This window comes from Sphaeramia orbicularis, chromosome 12, assembly GCF_902148855.1.
Source record: "Sphaeramia orbicularis chromosome 12, fSphaOr1.1, whole genome shotgun sequence".
In the NCBI taxonomy this organism is placed as follows: domain Eukaryota; kingdom Metazoa; phylum Chordata; class Actinopteri; order Kurtiformes; family Apogonidae; genus Sphaeramia; species Sphaeramia orbicularis.
In genome coordinates this window covers 2,310,182-2,332,013 of record NC_043968.1, presented here as the reverse complement: position 1 = coordinate 2,332,013, position 21,832 = coordinate 2,310,182, and the positions used below count along the sequence as shown (strand labels likewise).

General features: G+C 35.8%; 1 protein-coding gene across 1 annotated transcript in view; it reads left to right on the top strand.

Annotated features, from left to right (window-relative positions):
- The first annotated feature begins 1,574 nt into the window (after positions 1 to 1,574).
- The window catches only part of alad (aminolevulinate dehydratase), a 21,041-nt gene continuing 783 nt past the window's right edge, over positions 1,575 to 21,832 (top strand). Inside the window, exons 1-11 of the mRNA XM_030150367.1 lie at positions 1,575 to 1,635; positions 5,178 to 5,303; positions 5,391 to 5,441; positions 8,257 to 8,353; positions 10,480 to 10,615; positions 10,695 to 10,778; positions 11,952 to 12,040; positions 12,259 to 12,314; positions 13,385 to 13,472; positions 13,559 to 13,645; positions 16,947 to 17,076. Coding sequence (XP_030006227.1) covers positions 5,185 to 5,303; positions 5,391 to 5,441; positions 8,257 to 8,353; positions 10,480 to 10,615; positions 10,695 to 10,778; positions 11,952 to 12,040; positions 12,259 to 12,314; positions 13,385 to 13,472; positions 13,559 to 13,645; positions 16,947 to 17,076 — 937 coding nt within the window. The 5' untranslated portion in view covers positions 1,575 to 1,635; positions 5,178 to 5,184. The remainder of the gene's footprint in view (positions 1,636 to 5,177; positions 5,304 to 5,390; positions 5,442 to 8,256; positions 8,354 to 10,479; positions 10,616 to 10,694; positions 10,779 to 11,951; positions 12,041 to 12,258; positions 12,315 to 13,384; positions 13,473 to 13,558; positions 13,646 to 16,946; positions 17,077 to 21,832) is intronic.

The following is a 21,832-nucleotide window of genomic DNA, read 5'->3' as shown; positions in this document are numbered from 1 at the left end:
TAATTATTGATTTAAAAGTTAAATCTATAGAAAGTGAAAGAAAAAAATTCTTCACAAGCAGCTATTTCATGTCAAGACCCATTTTTGGTTATGTAGAGGAAAAAAATAAATATTTTTTTTTGGATTAGTGACAAAATAATCTTAAATTCCAATGAAGCCATGCTTAAGCAGAGGGTTGAATGCTTACTTTCAGAAATTTCCATTGGTTTAGCTCATTTGATTAATTAGTGATTTAAAAAAAAAACATGTTTTTTTGAGAAAAGTGAAATTCCCTACATAACCAGCACCATCTGTTATTAAAATGCTTAAAAAAGCAATTCACAACAATTTTTCAGACAAAATGATTTTTATAATGATAAAAGGATGTATAAAAGGTCATAAGACTATATTGAAAATAGGAATATATGATTGAGATTTCAAATTATAGCAGTGAGAAGCAGAGGTGGGTAGATTAGCCAAAAATTAGACTCAAGTAAAAGTACTGTTACTTTAGAAAAATATTACTCTAGTACAAGTAAAAAGTAGTCATCCAAATAATTACTTGAGTAAAAGTAAAAAAGAACTTAATGAAAAAATTACTCAAGTACTGAGTAGTTCCTGAGTAACATCATATTTATTGTTCTTTTAAATTCAACAATTAACAAATGAATTGTTAAAATAAAATATATAAAGTATATATGGGAACATTACAGCTAGTTACAAATATACCTCACAATAATCATTGTTGGTTCCATCACTTTAATATTTCTAGTCTGTTCTTATGGAGGCAGATACTGTGCATGTTTTTCTATTTACTTTTACGAGTTAGCCTAGATATCTTTATCTTAACATATCTTCCCCTTCTGTCAAATTTCTTTAACTCACGTGAGTCATGTGAGTTTTTGGTGGAAATCTTTCTAACAAAACAAAACAAATGGTTCGTCCATTAACAAATGACCAAAAATAAAAGTAACAAGTGGAATGTGCACCATTGTAATGGAGTAGAAGTAGCGTTTCTTCTTCATAAATATACTCGAGTAATAGTAAAAAGTATGTCATATTAAAAGTACTCTTAAAAGTACAATTTATGTAAAAAGTAAAAAAAAAGAGTCAATGTAATGCGTTACTACCCACCTCTGGTGATACGTTCTGTTATTATTCATTCTTAGGGAACTTTCCGAGGGACTGAATTTAGTTCATATAAAAAGTTCTGTAACTTTCTTGAAAATCTTTTTTTGGCAAAAATTTTAATGGATTTAGAAACTTAAGATGTTCTGCTATTGAACTCTAAAAAGTTTAAATCATTATCTCAAGTCTAATTTTTTTATTTAAAGTCAGTAGGTGTGTGACTTGACCCCACTGCGTCGGCTGATATGGAACTAAAACAGCCAAATGAATATACTGGAGAACAGCTGTCCACTGGAGGGACCACTGTACATGAAAGGGTTCATCAAGATTCTTTTTTCTCATAATTCATGATTCAAAGGGTTAAAATCGTTTCGTTAATGATGTGTTTTGACCCTGCGGGGCCACTGTACACAGGCTGGCTGCAGTTCGCCCTCCCCTCCGCAGGGGGCGGTGCAACAAACAGACAACGGCCGCAGAGAGCAGTCAGACCGGGCTGGAGTGTGCGGAGGTCGGACTGTCATCCTCCAGGTCAGAGTGCTGTCTTTAATTCTGCATTTATACTCAGCTTTTAGTGGTAAACATACAGAATAGTACCGATATTTGTCGCACACCGTGGTTTATCCGGTACAGAAGCAGTTTATTCTGTTGTCAGCTGTTGGAGTCCAGTGTGTGTGTGTGTGTGTGTGTGTGTGTGTGTGTGTGTGTGTGTGTGTGTGTGTGCAGGAGGAGAGCAGGAAGAAGAAGAGGCAGAAAAACCATTAAACTAAACATGTGCACAACTAACAGAGTGTGAAGCAGCTGTGAATGTGGTCTGAACTGTAAGAAACTACTGCAGTTCATGTCACACACGAAGAAGTCCGTACGACAGCAGCTGCAACTTTCACATTCATATTAATGAGTTTAACTGGAAAGTGGAAAAAAAAGGTCCAAAAGCAAATATAAAATGACAAGAAACAGTTCAGAGATTGATTATTGGCAATTTGTACGCCTGATTAAATTAAAATACCAGAATAACCGCCTGTTCTCACAATCATCTGGATAAAGTAAACATAGCAGTTATATTTGTCTGTAGTGTTTTCTTTATGAAAGGCAGTTCTGTTATATTAGTTATGTGCATTTTAAAGCCTAAAAATAAACCAAAAAAATCTCACTTTTAATTTTCTGTTCCAGTGTTCAGACCTGTAGACTGTTGTTATTCTCAGAAATATCATTAATTGCAATTATTTTATGACAGTTAATCATCAGTTAGATGTTGTTTGTCCTAACAGCCTTAACAACTAACACACAAAATCAATCATCTGGATAAAGCAAACATAACAGTTATATTTGTCTGAAGTGTTTTATTTATTAAAGGTACATGTGTCATTTTACTATGTGCAGTTTTATATACAAAGCCTTAAAAGAAACAAAACATAGCAGTTATATTTGCCTGTAGTGTTTTATATATTAAAGGTAGTTCTGTCATATTAGTTATGTGCATTTTAAAGCCTAAGAAGAAACAAAAAAGAAAAAAAAAAAAAAAATACATTTTTAATTTTCTGTCCCAGTGTTCAGACCTGTAGACATAGGTAGTCATATTAGTTATGTGCATTTTATTATTTATTTTTTTTTTACAAAGCCTAAAAATAAAAAAAATAAAAAAATTTCTGTTCCAGTGTTCAGACCTGTAGACTGTTGTTAGGGTTATTCTCAGAAATATCATTAATTGCAATTATTTTAAGACAATTAATCATCAACTAGACGTTCTGTGTCCTAACAGCCTTAACAACTAACAAACAAAATCAATCGTCTGCTTCTTTCATAACAGGTAAATCATTTTGTTCAGCTCCTCGAATTATTTTTGTTTGGAGACTGTACAAATACATCGCTTACGTCTGAACACATATTTTGTGCTTTTTTCTGATATTTTACTGATCCGTAAATGTTCAAAGTAACTGTCAGATAGTCCACTTTTAATGCACAGAAGTGAATTTGTGATGGAATAGTTTCGCAGTGTTGTATTTGTACTTTTACTGAAGGATCTGAATACTGCTTTTATTAATATAATTAATTAGATAGGAGCGCCAACTGAAGTGAGAAAAACTAAAAGGGGTCTCTCTTTTAAAGTCAGTCACTTATATGTAGAAATGGAAAAAAAAGCTGAGGTTAAAACAACATATTCATCTGAATCCTAATGAATATCAAACATAAATAAATGATCTAGATGAAGCTCCTTCTGCCCAAAGTAACACATAATTCTGTTAAATTATCATCCACTCAAATGCATTTATATGATTCAAGGTTAGTATGTAAATAAAACACAACACAGTCGAAGTAAAGGTCACACATATTTTCCACCAAGTGACAAAACTAAAAGAACTAATCCCTCCATTTCACTCTGTGAATAAATGAAGTTGTGATATTATTTCGCTCTTGTTTGGAGAAACGCCACCACGCATGCCTGGTCAGTGTTAACGCTGCCTGAGCTTCAGTCCAGTCACACAACTGTGTAAACCAGGGGTGTCGAACAGACGGCCCATGGGCCAAAACCGGCCCCCCAGAGGGTCCAATCCAGGCTGTGGGAGGAATTTATAAAATGCAAAAATTACATTGAAAATATTAACAATCAAGGATGTTCAAATCATTTTAGTTCAGATCTCAAGTGGGTCAGATCAGTAAAATACTTTCATAATAACCTATAAATAATGAAGCCTACAAATTTCTCTTTGTTTTAGTGAAAAAAAAGGAAAGTTACAGGACAATGTTTACATTTACAAAGTATCCTTTCACGGAAAATGTGAATAATCTGAACAAATATGAACAACCTGAAATGTCTAAAGAGAGACACGTGTAGTTTTAACACTATTTCACCTGTTACTCTGCAGGGGTGTAAGAAAATATCAGTACCGCAATATATCGCAATATTTCACTTCATGATACTGTATCGATTTTCAAAAGGACTGTATTGATATTTTTAAGTATTTATTTAAATGCAGACATGGCGGAGATTCATTTTTGTTTATCTTTTTTGTTTATCATGCTCTTTTATTTCTATATTCACATGGGTATTTTACTCTGTTGTTTGCATATTACTAAAGTAGTATTGTGATACTGCAGGTCATACATGTATTTTTTAAACTGATAACGGTTATTTCAAGCATCCTAAAAGCCCTTTTAACTGTCTGAAAGAGGCAAATATTATTTTATTTTTATTGGGAATGTACAAAAATAATGTTCTGATGTTGGATGATTCAGGGACTGAACACTATGCATTCTAGAATATGAACATTTAAACAGGATCTTAAACTGTAATGTCTGCAAAACATTATTTATTCATTTATTTGTGTGTTTTTTTGGACCGGTAAAGCCGCATGTTAAAACGTTACTTATTCAAATGCTGCACTTTAGGTTTTTCCAGGAAATAATCTTTTAAAAAATATCGTCTTGTTAACAGTATCGTGATATATTGCCATATATCGTATCGTGATCCTAGTATTGTGATTTGTATTGTATTGCCAGATTCTTGCCAGTACACAGCCCTATTACTCAGTGTTTTGTGTATTTTTTAGATCCATTGTAAGTTGTATTAATAATCAAGTCAACTTAACTTTATTTATAAAGCACTTTAAAAACTACACAGTTGGCCAAAGCGCTGCACACAGACATAAGAACAAATAAAACACATAAAAGAATGAATAAAAACAATAAAAGTAATTATACGTTAAAACAATAAAAGCCAAAAAGAAAAAATATGTTTTATGAGAGGATTTAAAAACAGAAATTGAGTCGTCCTGTCTGATGTCCAAAGGGAATAAACAGACATAATGTTGGTAAAATTTCACTTTTCTTCAGTGTTTCTTTAAAAAATGTGAATAACATGAACAAACTGACATTTTTTGTAGATGTAAACATTTTCATTGTGTAATTTCACCTTTTTTATTCTAACCCTAGGGCAAAGTTTGGAGTTGTCATTATTTAAATCTTATTATGTTGTTATTTAACTGGTCTGGTCCACATTAGATCACACTGGGGTGGAAGTGGAACCTGAACTAAAATGACTTGGACTTGTTTCTGTTTTATTTTCCTCTCAGAGTTAAAATGCAGACGCCGGCCGAGTCGATCCTCCACAGTGGATACTTCCACCCGACGCTGCGCCAGTGGCAGACCTGCGCCACAGATTTAAGACCCGACAACCTCATCTACCCGATCTTCATCACGTAAATACAACAGAGAGCCGCTCTGAGATGACCGCGTTAGTTTTACAGTCGTCTAACCTCCTCTGTTTTTGTCGTTGTGTTGGACAGAGACGACGCAGATGCAGTGGAGCCCATCCACAGTCTGCCAGGACAGGCCAGGTCAACACAACAACACAACACACACAACAACACAACACACACTAACACTGGTCTACAAGGAAAATGCTTCCAGAATAAAAGTAATGACATTTTACCACATGAGAGTCACTGATAAAGAAAAGTCAAGTCAAAAATGCTGGTTGGCTGAACTTTCCAAGATACAGCCTTGGGTCAAAATGTGAAATTCAAGAAAATGGGTTTGACTCAAAAGGAATATTTGTGTCAGAGCTACAAGATCTACTTCAAAACACTGTCTGCACATTAGAATACATTCACTTTACAGGTTCTATTTAGTGGAAGATTTAGAAAACTATTATATAAATGTACATAAACCAATATATATGTGTAATAACACTTAATCATATACCTTGAAAACATCAGCAAACCGGCACTTTAGTCATTTATTTTCCAATTAATCTTATTAAAATATGTAACATTTAGCACATTTAATCTCTGAAGCAAATCTTTTCTAAAACATTGTAGACCAGTGTAATCAGACCATCGGTAGGCCTGGGTCATAAAAGCCTAACTGACTTTATCATGATATAATACTGTACACTGGTACCTTGACTTATGAGTTTAATTTGTCCTGTGGTCAAGTAGGGGTGTAAGAAAACATCGGTTCTGCAATATATCGCGATATTTCATTTCATGATACTGTTTCAATGTTAAAAAGTACTGTATCGATATTTTTAGGTGTTTATTCAAATGCAGATATTGTGGAGGTTCATTTTTGTTTTGTTTTTGTTTTTTGTTTAAATTTTATTTATTATTATTTAACACTGTTTTCTTAAATAATGTTAGTTCCTTTGTTAGGATTGAACTAAAATACTGTTCTGATGTTTGTTCTGAACTAATAGAATATGAACATTTGAGCAGGATCTTCATCTATAATGTCTGTAAAACAGAATTTCAGTTTGAACACAGGAACATTTTGTGATAAAACATTAGATCCAGTTCTGATCAAATACAAATGTGTTTAGTATTTGTGCAGATTTCTGGTGTAATTCCATTCTTCCAGGAAATAATCTTTTAAAAAAGAAACAAAACCAGTAAAAAAAATTGCTTTTTTAACAGTATTGTGATATATCGTGATATATCGTATCGTGATCCTAGTATTGTGGTTTGTATCGTATTGCCAGATTCTTGCCAATACACAGCCCTATCCATGGTTGAACTTAGAACTCAATTTACTTGTCTGTCAAATCAGTTTTCCCCGTTGAAATTAATCGAAATACCATTAATCCGTTCCATCCCCGAAAAAAAACCCAGCCCAATTCCACACCTAACTTATGCCACGTTTCCACTACGTGGTACCAGCTCGACTCAACTCGGCTTTTTTGTGTTTCCATTACGAAAAAAGACCTGGAATCTGGTACCCGGTACTAGTTTTTTGGTATCACCTCCACTGAGGTTCTAAGACTGAGGACCAGATAGTAAAAGGTGACACTGTGTAAACACTGCAGACCACTGATTGGTCAGAGTCGTCTCTGTGACCTGCTGTTTTACAAAAAACAGATGTGGAAGTTGACAGTAAATATAGCGGAAGGTGAATCCACATGAAAACTACACCATGGTTTGTCGAGGAGGTTCAGACGTAAAAATTCAGCATGAGCTTGATGAGACAACACGCAACGAGTGAGTTTATCAGCGACTCTCTGAGCAGACGACAAGGAAGTAACGCGCCGCATTGCTATGACAACCAGGTACTGGAAAGTCAGTAGTATCCTGTAATGGAAACGGTCTCCAGGAGTAGGAGCTGAGGAGCTGAGTCAGGCCGAGTCGAGCTGGTTTCACGTAGTGGAAACGCAGCATTATATATAAGTTATACCAAGGAAAGCTCAGTGTGTGGTCGGTGTTGTATACTGTCTGGGACGTTTTTAGATATTGTTGGATTATTTCACTGCTTGTTTTCAGCCTTAATAAACGTGAGAAACGACATTCCTCTGGAGCTCAGTTTTAGGTATTGTCATCATGTGGTGGCATCTGTCGTCGTCTGTCGTCTTTCATCTGTCATCTGTCGTCCATTACAAAACTTTCTATCGTCGTCTTCTCTGAAACTACAATTCCGAAACTTGGTATACAGCTTCTTTATGATGATGTCAACAAAAGTTAGTGAACTTATTTGGATCTGGATCTGATTCTGACTCATGAAAAATTCCACGTAGAGAGAGGCTAAAATCTCCCAGCATGCCTCACAACATTTGAATACGGACATAAAATTGTGCCTAGTAGATCGTCAGGTCATGTTTCTATTCATTTGGTGAGTTTAGTGGCGACCGGGCCTGTGAAGGCTGAGGAAGATCCGTACAAACGCCCTCCTGTGATGGAACATCTATGGGACACAGAAGGTCTATTGTACAATAGGAAGTAGGATAGTATTTTACTGCTCTGAGCCACTTTAGGTTGAATTAACCTAAAATTATTTGAACATCCTTGAGTGTTAATATCTTCAGTGTAATTTCTGCATTTCACAAATTCATCCCGGGGGCCAGATCGGACCCTTTAGCGGGCCGGTTTTGGCCCCCGGGCCGCATGTTTGACACCTGTGCTCTAGAGAGTAAATACCACGTAAAGGTGTTTCCTGTTAAATGTGACTCATGGCGGACGGTGGGGGTCTGCCGAGGGCGTAGTCCTCAGATAAAACCAGTCAGGGTGGACCGAGACACAAACCCCAGACCTGGACCCAGATAAGAGGACAGTCCGTTAGAACAGGAGCTCAGTCATATAAACCACACACACTGATCAGTCCTCCCCTTTAAGAGTCCCTCCTGTGTGTTTGGTATTTTACTGACATGTCGTCTTTTATTCGTAGACATGGGGTGAACAAACTGGAGGAGATGCTCACGCCGCTGGTGGCCAATGGGTTGAAATGTGTGCTGATATTTGGAGTCCCCACCAAGATTGAGAAGGTACAGAGTTAAACAGAGGCAGCAGCATGTACCCCCTACTGTTAGAATCAGAACATTTAATGGAAACTGTTGAACATGATGTAAATAAACTATACGGACAAAAGTATGTGGACACATCATGTCTACAGCTGTAAATGTCCTGTTCATGAGGAGCTGAGATAAAAACATCAATATTTCCTTAAAGTTTAATCACTTGTGGTGGTTCACATCCCTCATAGGTCAAGGCTTCATCATCAAATAAAGGCAAAATACACAAAATATATCTTTATAAATATTCATGTCATTCATTAGCTAATGCCATGAATTTCAAATCCTTATTATATATATGTTTAAAGGCCACAGTTGAAGACAAAACAAGACAAAAACTGTGTAAAAGATGACACAAACTCACTATAAAGCAGAACATTTCAGAAATTTCAGCTAGTACTGGAATATTTACCATAAAACCATGCTGATGTTTATAAACTATATTGACAAAAGTATTGGGACACATCATGTCTACAGCTGTAAATGTCCTGTTCATGAGGATCTGAGATAAAAACATCAATACTTCCGTAAAGTTTAATCAATTGTGGTGGTTCACATCCCTCATAAGTCAAGGCTTCATCATCAAATAGAGGAAAAATACACAAAATATATCTTTATAAATATTCATGTCATTCACTATCACCATAAATTTGAAATCATTATTTTATTTAGGTTTAAAGGCTAAAATTGAAGACAAAAACTGTATAAAAGATGACACAAACTCAGTAAAAAGCAGAACATTTAAAAAAAAATTTCAGTTATTACTGGAATATTCACCATAAAACCATGTTGACGTTTATAAACTATATGGACAAAAGTATTGGGACACATCATGTCTACAGCTGTAAATGTCCTGTTCATGAGGATTTGAGATAAAAACATCAATATTTCCATAAAGTTTAATCAATTGTGGTGGTTCACATCCGTCATAGGTCAAGGCTTCATCATCAAACAAAGGCAAAATACACAAAATATATCTTTATAAATGTTCAAGTCATTCACTGTCGCCATAAATTTCAAATCATTCTTATAAATAGGTTTAAAGGCTAAAATTGAAGACAAAACGAGACAAAAACTGTATAAAAGACGACACAAACTCACTATGAAGCAGAACATTTCAAAAAATTTCAGTTAGTGCTGGAATATTTACCATAAAACCATGCTGATGTTTATACACTATGTGGACAAAAGTATTGGGACACATCGTGGCTACAGCTGTAAATGTCCTGTTCATGAGGATTTGACATAAAAACATCAATACTTCCATAAAATTTAATCAATTGTGGAGGTTCACGTCCCTCATAGGCCAAGGCTTCATCATCAAATAAAGGCAAAATACCCTAAATGTATCTTTATAAATATTTATGTCATTCACTATTGCCATAAATTTCAAATCATTATTATATATAGATTTAAAGGCTAAAATTGAAGATAAAAACTGTATAAAAGACGACACAAACTTACTATAAAGTAGAACATTTCAGACATTTCAGTTATTACTGGAATATTTACCATAAAACCATGTTGATGTTTCTAAACTATATGGACAAAAGTATTGGGACACATCATGTCTACAGCTGTAAATGTCCTGTTCATGAGGATTTGAGATAAAAACATCAATATTTCCTTAAAATTTAATGTTAGATTTCTCTTCCTCAGTCAGATGTGATGAAAGTAGATGGTTAGATGTGGTAGAAAATTATTATTTACAGTCAGAGCAGGAAAAATATTTTAGGAATTTAGAGGAAGAACATTTAAAATCATCGTCATGGATAAAAAAAAAAAACCAAACAAAATGTAGAGAGAAATGAAGTCCAACCGTCTCTGAGTCATTTTGGAAACAAAGATAACAATTTAACCCAAACTAACCAATGCAGTGATATTTTTCCCATAATATAAAACTATATTCTGACATTAGTCATTATTATTTTGTATCCCAGACCCCTGTTAGAAAACAAACACCTGAGCTCAACGTGTCCACATACTTTTGTCCATATGGTGGATGTGACGTTCAGGTTCCAGTTCCTCATTCTTCTGCTGTTTTCATGTCGTTTAATTTTACTAATGACCCATAATGACCCGTGTGTGCTTTCCGTCAGGATGACCGGGGTTCCTGCGCCGACTCAGACGATACTCCGGCGGTCCTGGCGGTGAAGAAGATCCGCTCTACGTTCCCGGATCTGCTGGTGGCGTGCGACGTCTGTCTGTGTCCGTACACGTCTCACGGACACTGTGGTCAGTTTCCCTCCGTCAGACTCTGAACCGTTAACACTCAGAGTCTGAACTCTGCTGACGTTCACTGTTTTCTGTTCAGGGATCCTGAACGACGATGGGACCCTGAACAATGACTCCAGCTGTCTGCGACTGGCCGAGGTGGCGCTGGCCTACGCTCAGGCCGGTCAGTCTGGGTTCTGTCTGCAGGGTTTTACCAACAAAAACACTATGGACTGCATTTACACCACCACAGACATCCAGTAACTGTTATTAAACAGAGAATTGGAATAATGTTTACATTCACACTAATACTCTGATCAGTATCAGAGTATTAGTGTGAATGTAAACTGTATAATCTGATCAGTTTGATCAAATAACAGCAGTAATCTGATTATAATATATGACCTGTGACCCCATGACAAGAAGATGCACATTTTGTTTGTCATTTTTGTTCAGTTTATGATTATTTTGTCCTTTTGAGAATTTTTGTTCAATTTATGGATTATTTTGTTCATTTGTTGATTTTTTTGTCCATTTTGTTCGTTACTTTGTGAATTTTTGTTGAATTTATGAATTATGTTTTTCTTACGTTGATTATTTTGTCCGTTTTGTTATTTTGTGACTTTTTGTTCAATTTATAGATTATTTTGTTCTTTTGTTGATTATCTTGTCTATTTTGTTCGTTATTTTGGGAATTTTTGTTCAATTTAGAATTTTTATTACCTCCACCAAGGAGGTTATGTTTTTGCCAGGGTTTGTCTGTTTGTCTGTCCGTTAGTGTGCAACATAAGTCAAAAAGTTATGGACAGATTTGGATGAAATTTTCAGGGTTTGTTGGAAATGGGATAAGGAAGAAATGATTAAATTTTGGTGGTGATCGGGGGTGGGGGGGCCCACGGGGGGGGCCACTGATCAGCCTTGGCAGAGGTCTGCGCTCTCCGAGTGCTTCTAGTTTTTCCTTTTGTTGATGATTTTGTCCATTTTGTTTATTTTGTGAAATTTTTTTCAATTTATAGATTTTGTTCTTTTGTTGATTATTTTGTCTGTTTTGTTCGTTATTTTGTGAATTTTTGTTCAATTCATAGATCATTTTGTTCTTTTGTTGACTATTTAGTTAATTTTTTTGTTATTTTGTGAATTTTTGTTCAATTTATGGATTATTTTTGTTTTTTGGTGATTATTTTGTCCATTTTATTTATTTTTGAATTTTTGTTCAATTTGTAGATTATTTTGTTCTTTTGTTGATTATTTTGTCCATTTTGTTAATTATTTATATGGGTTTATATTTCACTCCATTTTCAGCCCTTACATTTACCTGAAATATGAGTTGAATATATGCTTTCTACTGTTTCTTCAGGCTGCCACATCATCGCTCCGTCAGATATGATGGATGGAAGAGTCCGAGCCATTAAACAAGCGCTCATATCCAATGGTTTAGGGAACAAGGTACAACACTGGAGCAGTAAATGGACAGCTCCTATTCACACTTCACTAAGGACGAAAAATCTCAGACTGTAAATTATTATTAACAGTCAGAGCATGAAAATATTTTAGAAATTTAGAACATTGTAGGACATTTAAAATCATAGTCATGGATGAAAATAAAGTCAGTGTTGACAGAAATGCAGTCCAAACCATCTGTGCTGTTCTTCTGTGTTCTTCAGGTTTCAGTTCTGAGCTACAGCGCTAAGTTCGCCTCCTGTTATTACGGACCGTTCAGGTCAGTAGGTTTGACACACCTGACAGAACTGAGATGAAAACCTATGTAATAAATATACATTATACTGCATAATAAATACACACAATACTACATAAGAAATGTACATAATACTATATAATAAGGATACATAACACTGCATAATAAATACATATTGTATAATAAATACACATAATACTGTATAATAAATACACACAATACTACATAAGAAATCTACATAATACTATATAATAAATACACATAATACTGTATAATAAACATTATACTATATAATAAGGATACATAACACTGCATAGTAAATACATATTGTATAATAAATACACAATACTGTATAATAATTACACATAATACTATATAATAAACACGCATGATACTATCTAATGAATATACATAATACTGCATAATAAATACACAGTACTATATAATAATACATATAATACTATATAATAAATGACACATAATACTATATAATGAATATTCATAATACTGCATAATAAATATACATAATACTCTATAATAAATACATACACTATTTAATAAATACTCATAATACTATATAATAAATATACATAATTCTGTATAATAAATATACATAATACTATATAATAAATAAATATACATAATACTGCATAATAAATAAATATAATACTATATAATAAATGCATATAACACTACATAATAAATACATATAATGCTATATAATAGATATACATAATACTACATAAAAAATATGCATAGTACTACATAATAAATACACATAATACAATATAATAAATACACATAATACTATATAATAAATACATATACTATATAATACGCATAATTCTACATAATAAATACACTTAATACTACATAATAAATACGTATAATACTGCATAATAAATACACAATACTATATAATAAATACATATACTATGTAATAAATACACATAATACTATATAATAAATACACATAAGTCTACATAATAAATACTAGATAAAACAGAGAATGAGCCTCTGTTTGTGCCTCGTCTCTTCTGTAAAGTGTTCAATCTGAACCCTTTTTTTTTTTTTTTTTGGTGGTTTTCCTGCAGAGATGCGGCTCTGTCCAAACCGGCGTTCGGGGACCGGCGCTGTTACCAACTTCCTCCCGGAGCCCGAGGCCTCGCCGTTCGCGCCGTGGTCAGATGGCGTTTGTTATTCTTTGGGTGTGTGTGCGGTTTCCTGTTGATGCGTTCACACGTTCTGACTGTTGTCGTGTTGTTCAGGAGCGAGATGTGAGGGAAGGAGCCGACATGCTGATGGTGAAACCCGGTCTGCCCTACCTGGACGTGGTCAGGGAAGTCAAAGACAAGGTGTGTAAGCAGGGCTCCTGCAGGCTCTGAAAGAGTCTGGAGTTTACACATCTGCATTTAATACCTTTAAAAAGCCTTTAAAAGGTTTGTAATTTGATATGGAAGGTCTTAAGTTAAACTGATTGTGTTTAAATGTGTCCAACCTGCAAAGAAAGTAACGTTAGTCGACTCAGTTCCACCTGTTCCAAACTAAAAATTTATTTTGAAATTAGGAACCAGTTCTTGTTGACTTTGCCTCCCCCAGTGAGAACTGATCCCAGAACAGTGGGAGTCAAGGAGCTGGAGTCAAGAAATAAATGTTCCTAAATTCTAGGAGTCACACATTTTTTCCAGTATGGCCACAAAATAGGAATTAAATTCTGTCTTTACGAAGACCTGCATTAAGATTAGATTAGATATATAAGTAATAATAATTATCTATATTATAAAAGGGAAGTGGACTGTGTGTGTCTGGGGCATCACACTAAATCTGTACAGAGCTGACTGCTGCAGTTTGTCAGACTTGTGTATGTTTGTTCAGTGAACAGACTGGTGAAAACGACAGGTTGATAGAACCAATATTTTGGGAGATGTTAGTAGTGATGGCAGATCGAGGCTTTGTTGGAGCTTCGACACTTTTATGAAACCTGGTTCATTGCTTGAGGCTCCAATGACACAGTGCTGGAGGAGGACATCTAGTGGTCATTAAAATGAAGTGCAACCGAGACATGTCGAAGGGTCAAACTTCTTTCCGTTCTGCAGCAGACCTGTTTAATTTAATGCACAACACATCCCAGTGGTTCATGGATTGTTTTGGATTTGACTGTCAATGCACATTCCTGTCTGACTACATTAGATGACTGTATGTTTGTAGTGGACACAATAATAATAGTACTAGTAATAATGACAAGAATTAGTGAAAACCATGATCCTGATTTGGAATATCTGTATGTAACCCTAAACAGACCTTCACTTGTTGTGGTATGGGACATTTAAATGTTGCTGCTACATTCATGAGATGTGCTCCACAAATGCAGACAAACCAATCAGGTGATTCGAAGCACTCAGCTGCTTCATGCGTCACTCAAGTGTGTTGAACATCACAAGTCACATGACCAAACCACGCCTCAGCACTGTGCTTCAATACATCTGCTTTATGAGCTACGGCACATGCACCGGAGCTTCACATGTCAGCAGCCCATCACTGGATATTAGTAATGTTGGAATACGATGACTAACCACGATGCTATGTCCAGAATCATAGACTCATCATTGAAGTGGGTTACCTAGCAACAGATAAACAATTGGGCCACGTTACCATGGTGTTAAATTTCCTGTGCAGAAACAGACATGTCAGCTGAGAGGTTGTTCAACTGAAAATACCAGTGGAATTTACCAAGAAAGTAACGAAAGGAAAGGACTGAACTGGGTCAGAGGATCTAGAACAGGGGTAGGCCACCTGTGGCAGGGGGGTCACATATGGTTCGTGGGTCCTTTTCCAGTGGCTCAGTGTGGCTATGTCAAAAAGCAAAAGGAAATAATTTTTTTTTTTTGTTTTTACACATTTTATTATAATTGTCGCAACCATGAAGTGATTATGACGTTATGCAGTTGTAAAAATGTAGACTATACTCTGAATCGTTTTTTTTTTTTTTTTTTTTAAATAGTGGTAGTAAAAGTAGATTACTTTTTAATTTTAAGACACTGAAGGTATTTGTCTGTATTTTTTTTTTTTTTTTTTTTTATTATTATTCAAATTTTTGGGGGTGGCCATGGCTCAGTTGGTAGAGCGGGTCGTCCAATGACCGAAGGGTTGGCGGTTCGAATCCCGCTCTGTCCATGTGCTGTTGTGTCCTTGGGCAAGACACTTCACCCTCCTTGCCTCCAGTGCCGCTCACACTGGTGCATGAATGTGTGTGAATGTTCGGTGGTGGTGGGAGGGGCCGTAGGCGCAGATTGGCAGCCACTCTTCTGTCAGTCTGCCCCAGGACAGCTGTGGATACAGATGTAGTTTAGCACCACCAGAGGGAGGGTGTGAGAGTGAATGAATAATGGATCCACTGTGTGCGCTTTGAGTATGCGTTCATAGAAAAACGCTACATAAATCTGATCCATTATTATTTTTATTCAAAACAGTCTCCAAACATATTAGACAGGACATCATTTATACAAAGTCCACTGTTCCCTCTCTCTCTTTTTTTTAAGAAAAAAGGGTCAATATTCATCTGTATTCTTCATTGCAAAGAAAGTCTTCACATACCAGTTGATTTTGAATGAAAATAGTGACAAATATCACAGTTTTCTTTAGTTCTGTAATTTCTTTGTGGTTCTGTAAATGCACTCAAACTTTCATTTCTTCTCCACATGTTCTGTACAAACTAATCCTAAAGAGCTTCTTAAACAGTTACCACTTTGAGGAAAGATATATGGGCATCCTTTGGCTCCAGACAGTTTTGTTTTTCTGTTTCTGTCCTAAAATGGCTCTTTAGATTGCAAAGGTGGCCGACCCATGATCTAGACCAGGGCTGTCAAACTCATTTTAGTTCAGCTCCACATTCACCCCAATATGATCTGAAGTGGGCCGGACCAGTAAAATAATACCAGTGAAAAAAGTAAACTTACATTATGATAATGTTTACATCTACATCGTTTCCTTAAAAATCTGAATAATGTGAACAACTTGAAATGTCTTCAGAAAAATAAGTGCAGTTTTAACAATATTCTGCCTCAGTTTAGCAGTTTATCATTGACACATGTGCATTAAAACTTACATTACATTTACAAATACACATAATATTGATAAAATTGCATTTACTTTTCTCAAGACATTTCACATTGTTCATATTTCTTCGGGTTATTCACATTTTTGTTGAAGGATAGCTTGTTAATATAAACGTTTTCATGTAATTTTACTTTTTTTTTTTTTTTTTTACACTAAAACAGAGATAAAATCTGCAGTTGTCATTATTTCTAGGTTATTATGACAGTATTTTTCTGGTCTGACCCATTTGAGATCTAACTGGTTTATATGTGTATGTAACAAGATTTTTCACTGTTGATTGTTAACATCTTCAGTGTAATTTTTGCATTTCACAAATTCATCCTAGGGGCCAGATTGGACCTTAGGGCGGGCCGGATTTGGTCCCCGGGCCACATGTTTGCCACCTGTGATCTAGAATCTGTGGTTCCACATGGGTCAACGCACTACTTATAATAACTATCAGTAAACAACTAAATGACCAACGATAAGCACCCTGGTGGACCTGGTGGTGGATGTTCTGCTTTAGTTTGGGTTCTGATGACTGTCGGCGTCTCTGTCCAGTTTCCCTCCCATCCACTGGCCGTCTACAACGTCTCGGGCGAATACGCCATGATGTGGCACGGAGCTCAGGCCAAAGCATTCGACCTGCGAGCCGCCGTGATGGAGGCCATGACGGCGTTCCGCAGGGCAGGTAAGACGGCAAGAATTAGATGAACCATGTGGGAAAAAAACGTGGAAATACAACTGATTTCACACATGTGGACAAAAGTATGTGGACACGTTGAGTTCAGGTGTTTGTTTTCTAACAGGGGTCTGGGATACAAAACAATAATGATTAATGTTATAATATAGTTTTATGTTATGGGATAAATATCACTGCATTGGTTAATTTGGTTTAAATTGTTATCTTTGCTTCAGAGATGGTTTTGACTGAATTTCTCTTTGTTTTTGTCTTTTTTCTTTCGATCCATGCCTATCATTTTAAATGTCCTTCCTCTAAATCTCTAAAATATTTTCCTGCTCTGACTGTAAATAATAATTTTCTACCACATCAAACCATCTACCTTCTTCACATCTCACTGAGGAAGAAAAATCTACCATTAAACTTTAAGGAAATATTGATGTTTTTATCTCAAATCCTCATGAACAGGACATCTGACAGCTGTAGACATGATGTGTCCCAATACTTTTGTCCAAATAGTTTATAAATGTCAATATTTCCTTAAAGTTGTTTTTTTTTTTTTATTCAAATGTTTATTCAGAACAGTCTTACAAGATATTATACATGACATCAAACATACAAAGTACACTGTTCTCTTTTCTTTTAAGAAGAAATAAAAAGGGTATTAATAATGATCATTAAAAGGAGGAAAGAAGGAGAAAAAGAAGGGGAAAAAAAGGGTAGTGTAAGTAAATAAAATAAGTATGTAAAAAATGGATAATATAAATGATATTAACTAGCCTGTACACTTAGCCAAACACATTTTCAGGAAACGGGACAAAAACCAAAACAAAAAAAAGGGGATGCATAAATACATTTATGTGTATACACATAAATAGAAAGAAGAAGAAAGAGAAAAAAAAGAGCCTAACAATGCACATGTACATTTATTTCCTTAAAAAATTCTCTGCAGTTCAGTCCCGAAGTTTATTTTTCAGTATTTCTAATCAACAAAACATAATGAGTGAAAGAATCACCTGGGTAGTGATGGGAGAGAATGGGAATTCAGTCACATGACTGGTCACATGACTGGTCCAGTCCTATTTAAACAATGATGGAGAAAAAAAGAAGGGAAAACTTTTTTATTTGACCTGATACAGTTCAGTGTAGTCCATGAAAGACTGAAATGTGCACTCAGGTCCCAGCGGTAAGGCAAGAAATAGGATAAAATAGTAGGACTGTGGATTAGCAAGAATTTGACGACACGATACAAATACTAGGATCACGATACGATATATTGCAATATATCACAATGCTGTTAACAAAGTGATATTTTTTGTTTTGTTTCTTTTTTTAAAAGATTATTTCCTGGAAAAACTTAAAGTGCAGCATTTGGATAAATAAAGTTTTAACATGTAGCTTTACCAGAACAAAAATCACACAAATAAATAATGTTTTACAGACATTAGTTTAAGGTCCTGCTTAAATGTTCGTATTCTTTTGTGAAAAGAATACATAGTGTTCAGTCCCCGAATCATCCAACATCAGAACATTATTTTTGCACATTCCCAATAGAAAAAACTAACATTTGCCTCTTTCAGACAGAAAAAAGTGCTTTTAGGATGCTTGAAATAACCATTATTCAACAAAACTGCATTATCAGTTTCAAAAAGCTACATGTATGACCTGTAATATCACAATAGTACTTTTATCGTATACAAACAACAGAGCAAAATACCCATGTGAATATAGAAATAAAAGAGCATTATAAACAAAAAAGAAAAACAGAGAACAGAATTGACTCTGCCATGTCTGCATTTGAATAAATACTAAAACTATCGATACAGGACTTTTTAGTATTGATACAGTATCATGAAGTGGAATATCACGATATATTGTGGAACTGATATTTTCTTACACCCCTGTAAAATAGTCAGATCAGACACATGAAAACACATGTATAAGTAAAACACATGAAAAACAGTCACTAAATGAGGTGAATCAAGAACAAATGAGGTGTCAGTGATTACTTTAGTCCTGGTGGTTCTTCACTTCTGAGCTTTGGAACCTGATGAACAGAACAATAACACTGAGGCTCCGTCCACTGCAGGTCTGAGTGAACACTTCACATTTTTGGGGGAAATAGGATTTTTTTTTTTTTTTGTGCACTCATTTATATTCCACATTAAATGCGACTTCTGTCAGTTTTGAGTCTGAACTAAATGTGATCCTGAAGTGACCCACATGCACTAAAGAGGTCCTGAAGTGACCCACATGCACTAAAGAAGTCCTGAAGTGACCCACATGCACAAAAGAGGTCCTGAAGTGACCCACATGCACTAAAAAGGTCCTGAAGTGACCCACATGCACTAAAGAAGTCCTGAAGTGACCCACATGCACAAAAGAGGTCCTGAAGTGACCCACATGCACTAAAGAGGTCCTGAAGTGACCCACATGCACTAAAGAGGTCCTGATGGAATATGAGACCACGCAGATACGCATTGTGTTTATGGAACTAACACTCCTGGGACACAGAATTGGGATTTTTGTCGCATTTCAATGACGTAAAGGTCGGATAAATGCGATCTGGCCGTTCAGGCTGAAGTGGCATTGGAAAATATCGGCTACGAATCGGATTTAGGACCACATATGAAAGTGGTCTGGGTCGGATTTAGGACCACATATGGAAGTGGTCTGGGTCGGATTTAGGACCACATATGAAAGTGGTCAGGGTCGGATTTAGGACCGCATATGAAAGTGGTCTGGGTCAGATTTAGGACTGCATATGAAAGTGGTCCGTATCAGATTTAGGACCACATCTGAAAGTGGCCTGGCTCAGATTTAGGACTGCATATAAAAGTGGTCTGAGTCAGATTTAGGACCACATGGGTCAGATTTAGGACCGCATATAAAAGTGGTCTGGGTCAGATTTAGGACCACATATGAAAGTGGTCTGGGTCAGATTTAGGGCTGCAAATGAAAGTGGTCTGGGTCAGATTTAGGGCTGCAAATGAAAGTGGTCCGGATCGGATTTAGGACCGCATATAAAAGTGGTCTGGGTCAGATTTAGGACCACATATGATAGTGGTCTGGGTCAGATTTAGGACCACATATGAAAGTGGTCCGGGTCAGATTTAGGACCACATATGAAAGTGGTCCGGGTCAGATTTAGGACCACATATGAAAGTGGTCCGGGTCAGATTTAGGACCACATATGAAAGTGGTCTGGGTCAGATTAGTGCTGTTCAGACTGTCTTTAACAGATCAGATCCAGGTCACATGTGGACCTAAAAGTCCGACTGGGACCACATTTCCCTGCAGTGTGAACGGAGCCTAATAAAGGTGAACAGGTTCAGTAAAACAACGCTGCTCTTTTCTGTCAAACGACGACCGACAAAGAATGGAGTGATGCGTTTTCAGTTCCAGTGTTTACACTTTAACCCTGAAACTGTGAAAGCTGCACCAAAGCAAGAACAGGTGAGACTGAACTTCTTCATGTGCACATGGAACACACAAAGGGTGAAGTAAAGGTGGACTGTGTGTGTGTGTGTGTGTGTGTGTGTGTGTGTGTGTGTGTGTGTGTGTGTGTGTGTGGGTGCTGTGGGTGAACGGGTCATTCTGGACTCAAAGTTCTAATGCAGGGACCACATTCAGCCCAACAGGATCTGAAGTGGATCAGACCAGTAAAATAATCACACCTAGAAATAAGACCAACTCCAGGTTCTTTTCTGTTTTAGTGCAATAAAAAAAATTAAATGATGTAAATTTTTCATTTAACAAACTATCCTTTCACAAAAAAATGTGAATAACCTGAAAAAAATGAAGTTTCATAAGAAAAATAAATGCAATTTTAACAATATTATTCCTCCAGTTATCATTTGTACATGTGTATTACACACAGTGGTACAAACATGTGATAACAGGCAGAATATTGTTAAAATTTTCTAGTTTGGAACTAAAGTAAGAATAATTTCAACAATATTATGTCTCAGCCTGTTATTAACACAATGTACAGATCACAGTGAATCTAAAAACACACAGAATATTTAATAACAGGCTGAATATTGGTACAATTACACTGAATTTACTTTAGACATTTCAGGTTCATATTTGTTCAGGTTATTCACTTTTTTTTGTAACTTTTTATTGAAATTAGAACACTGACAATATAAAAAAGTCATATATAGTATCCAGTATATGTGATGTCAGATCAAGAACACTGTACCTGCACTCACAAGTACACACACAAAAAATAGATAAATAAATAAAAAAGGGGAGGGGATCTGCCTACTGAAAGGAAAGTGAATAAAATAACTTTACAGTATCTGTTAGTGAAAGGTTATTCACATTTTATTGTTAAAGGATAGTTAGTAGCTCTGCCAAGGAGGTTATGTTTTTGTCAGTGTTGGTTTGTCCGTCTGTTTGTTTGTTTGTCCGTCTGTGTGCAAGATAACTCAAAAAGTTATGGACGGATTTGGATGTAAATTTCAGGAAATGTTGATACTGGCACAAGGAACAAATGATTACATTTTGGTGGTTGGGGCACTGATCTGCCTTGGTGGAGGTCTGCGCCGTCTGCTTTTCTAGTTGGGCTGCACGATTTTGGCAAAAAATAAAATCACAATTTTTTGTTTTTCCCTAAAAACTCGATTTTCGATTTTGATTTTTGGGTAAAACTACGAAAGACAACAGAAGTCAGCATGTTGTTTTTGTGAGTGGCCCACAGTGAAAGGCACTGCTCCCACCTCAAATCTGTGATGGGATCAGTGATGAACCCACAGAAGTT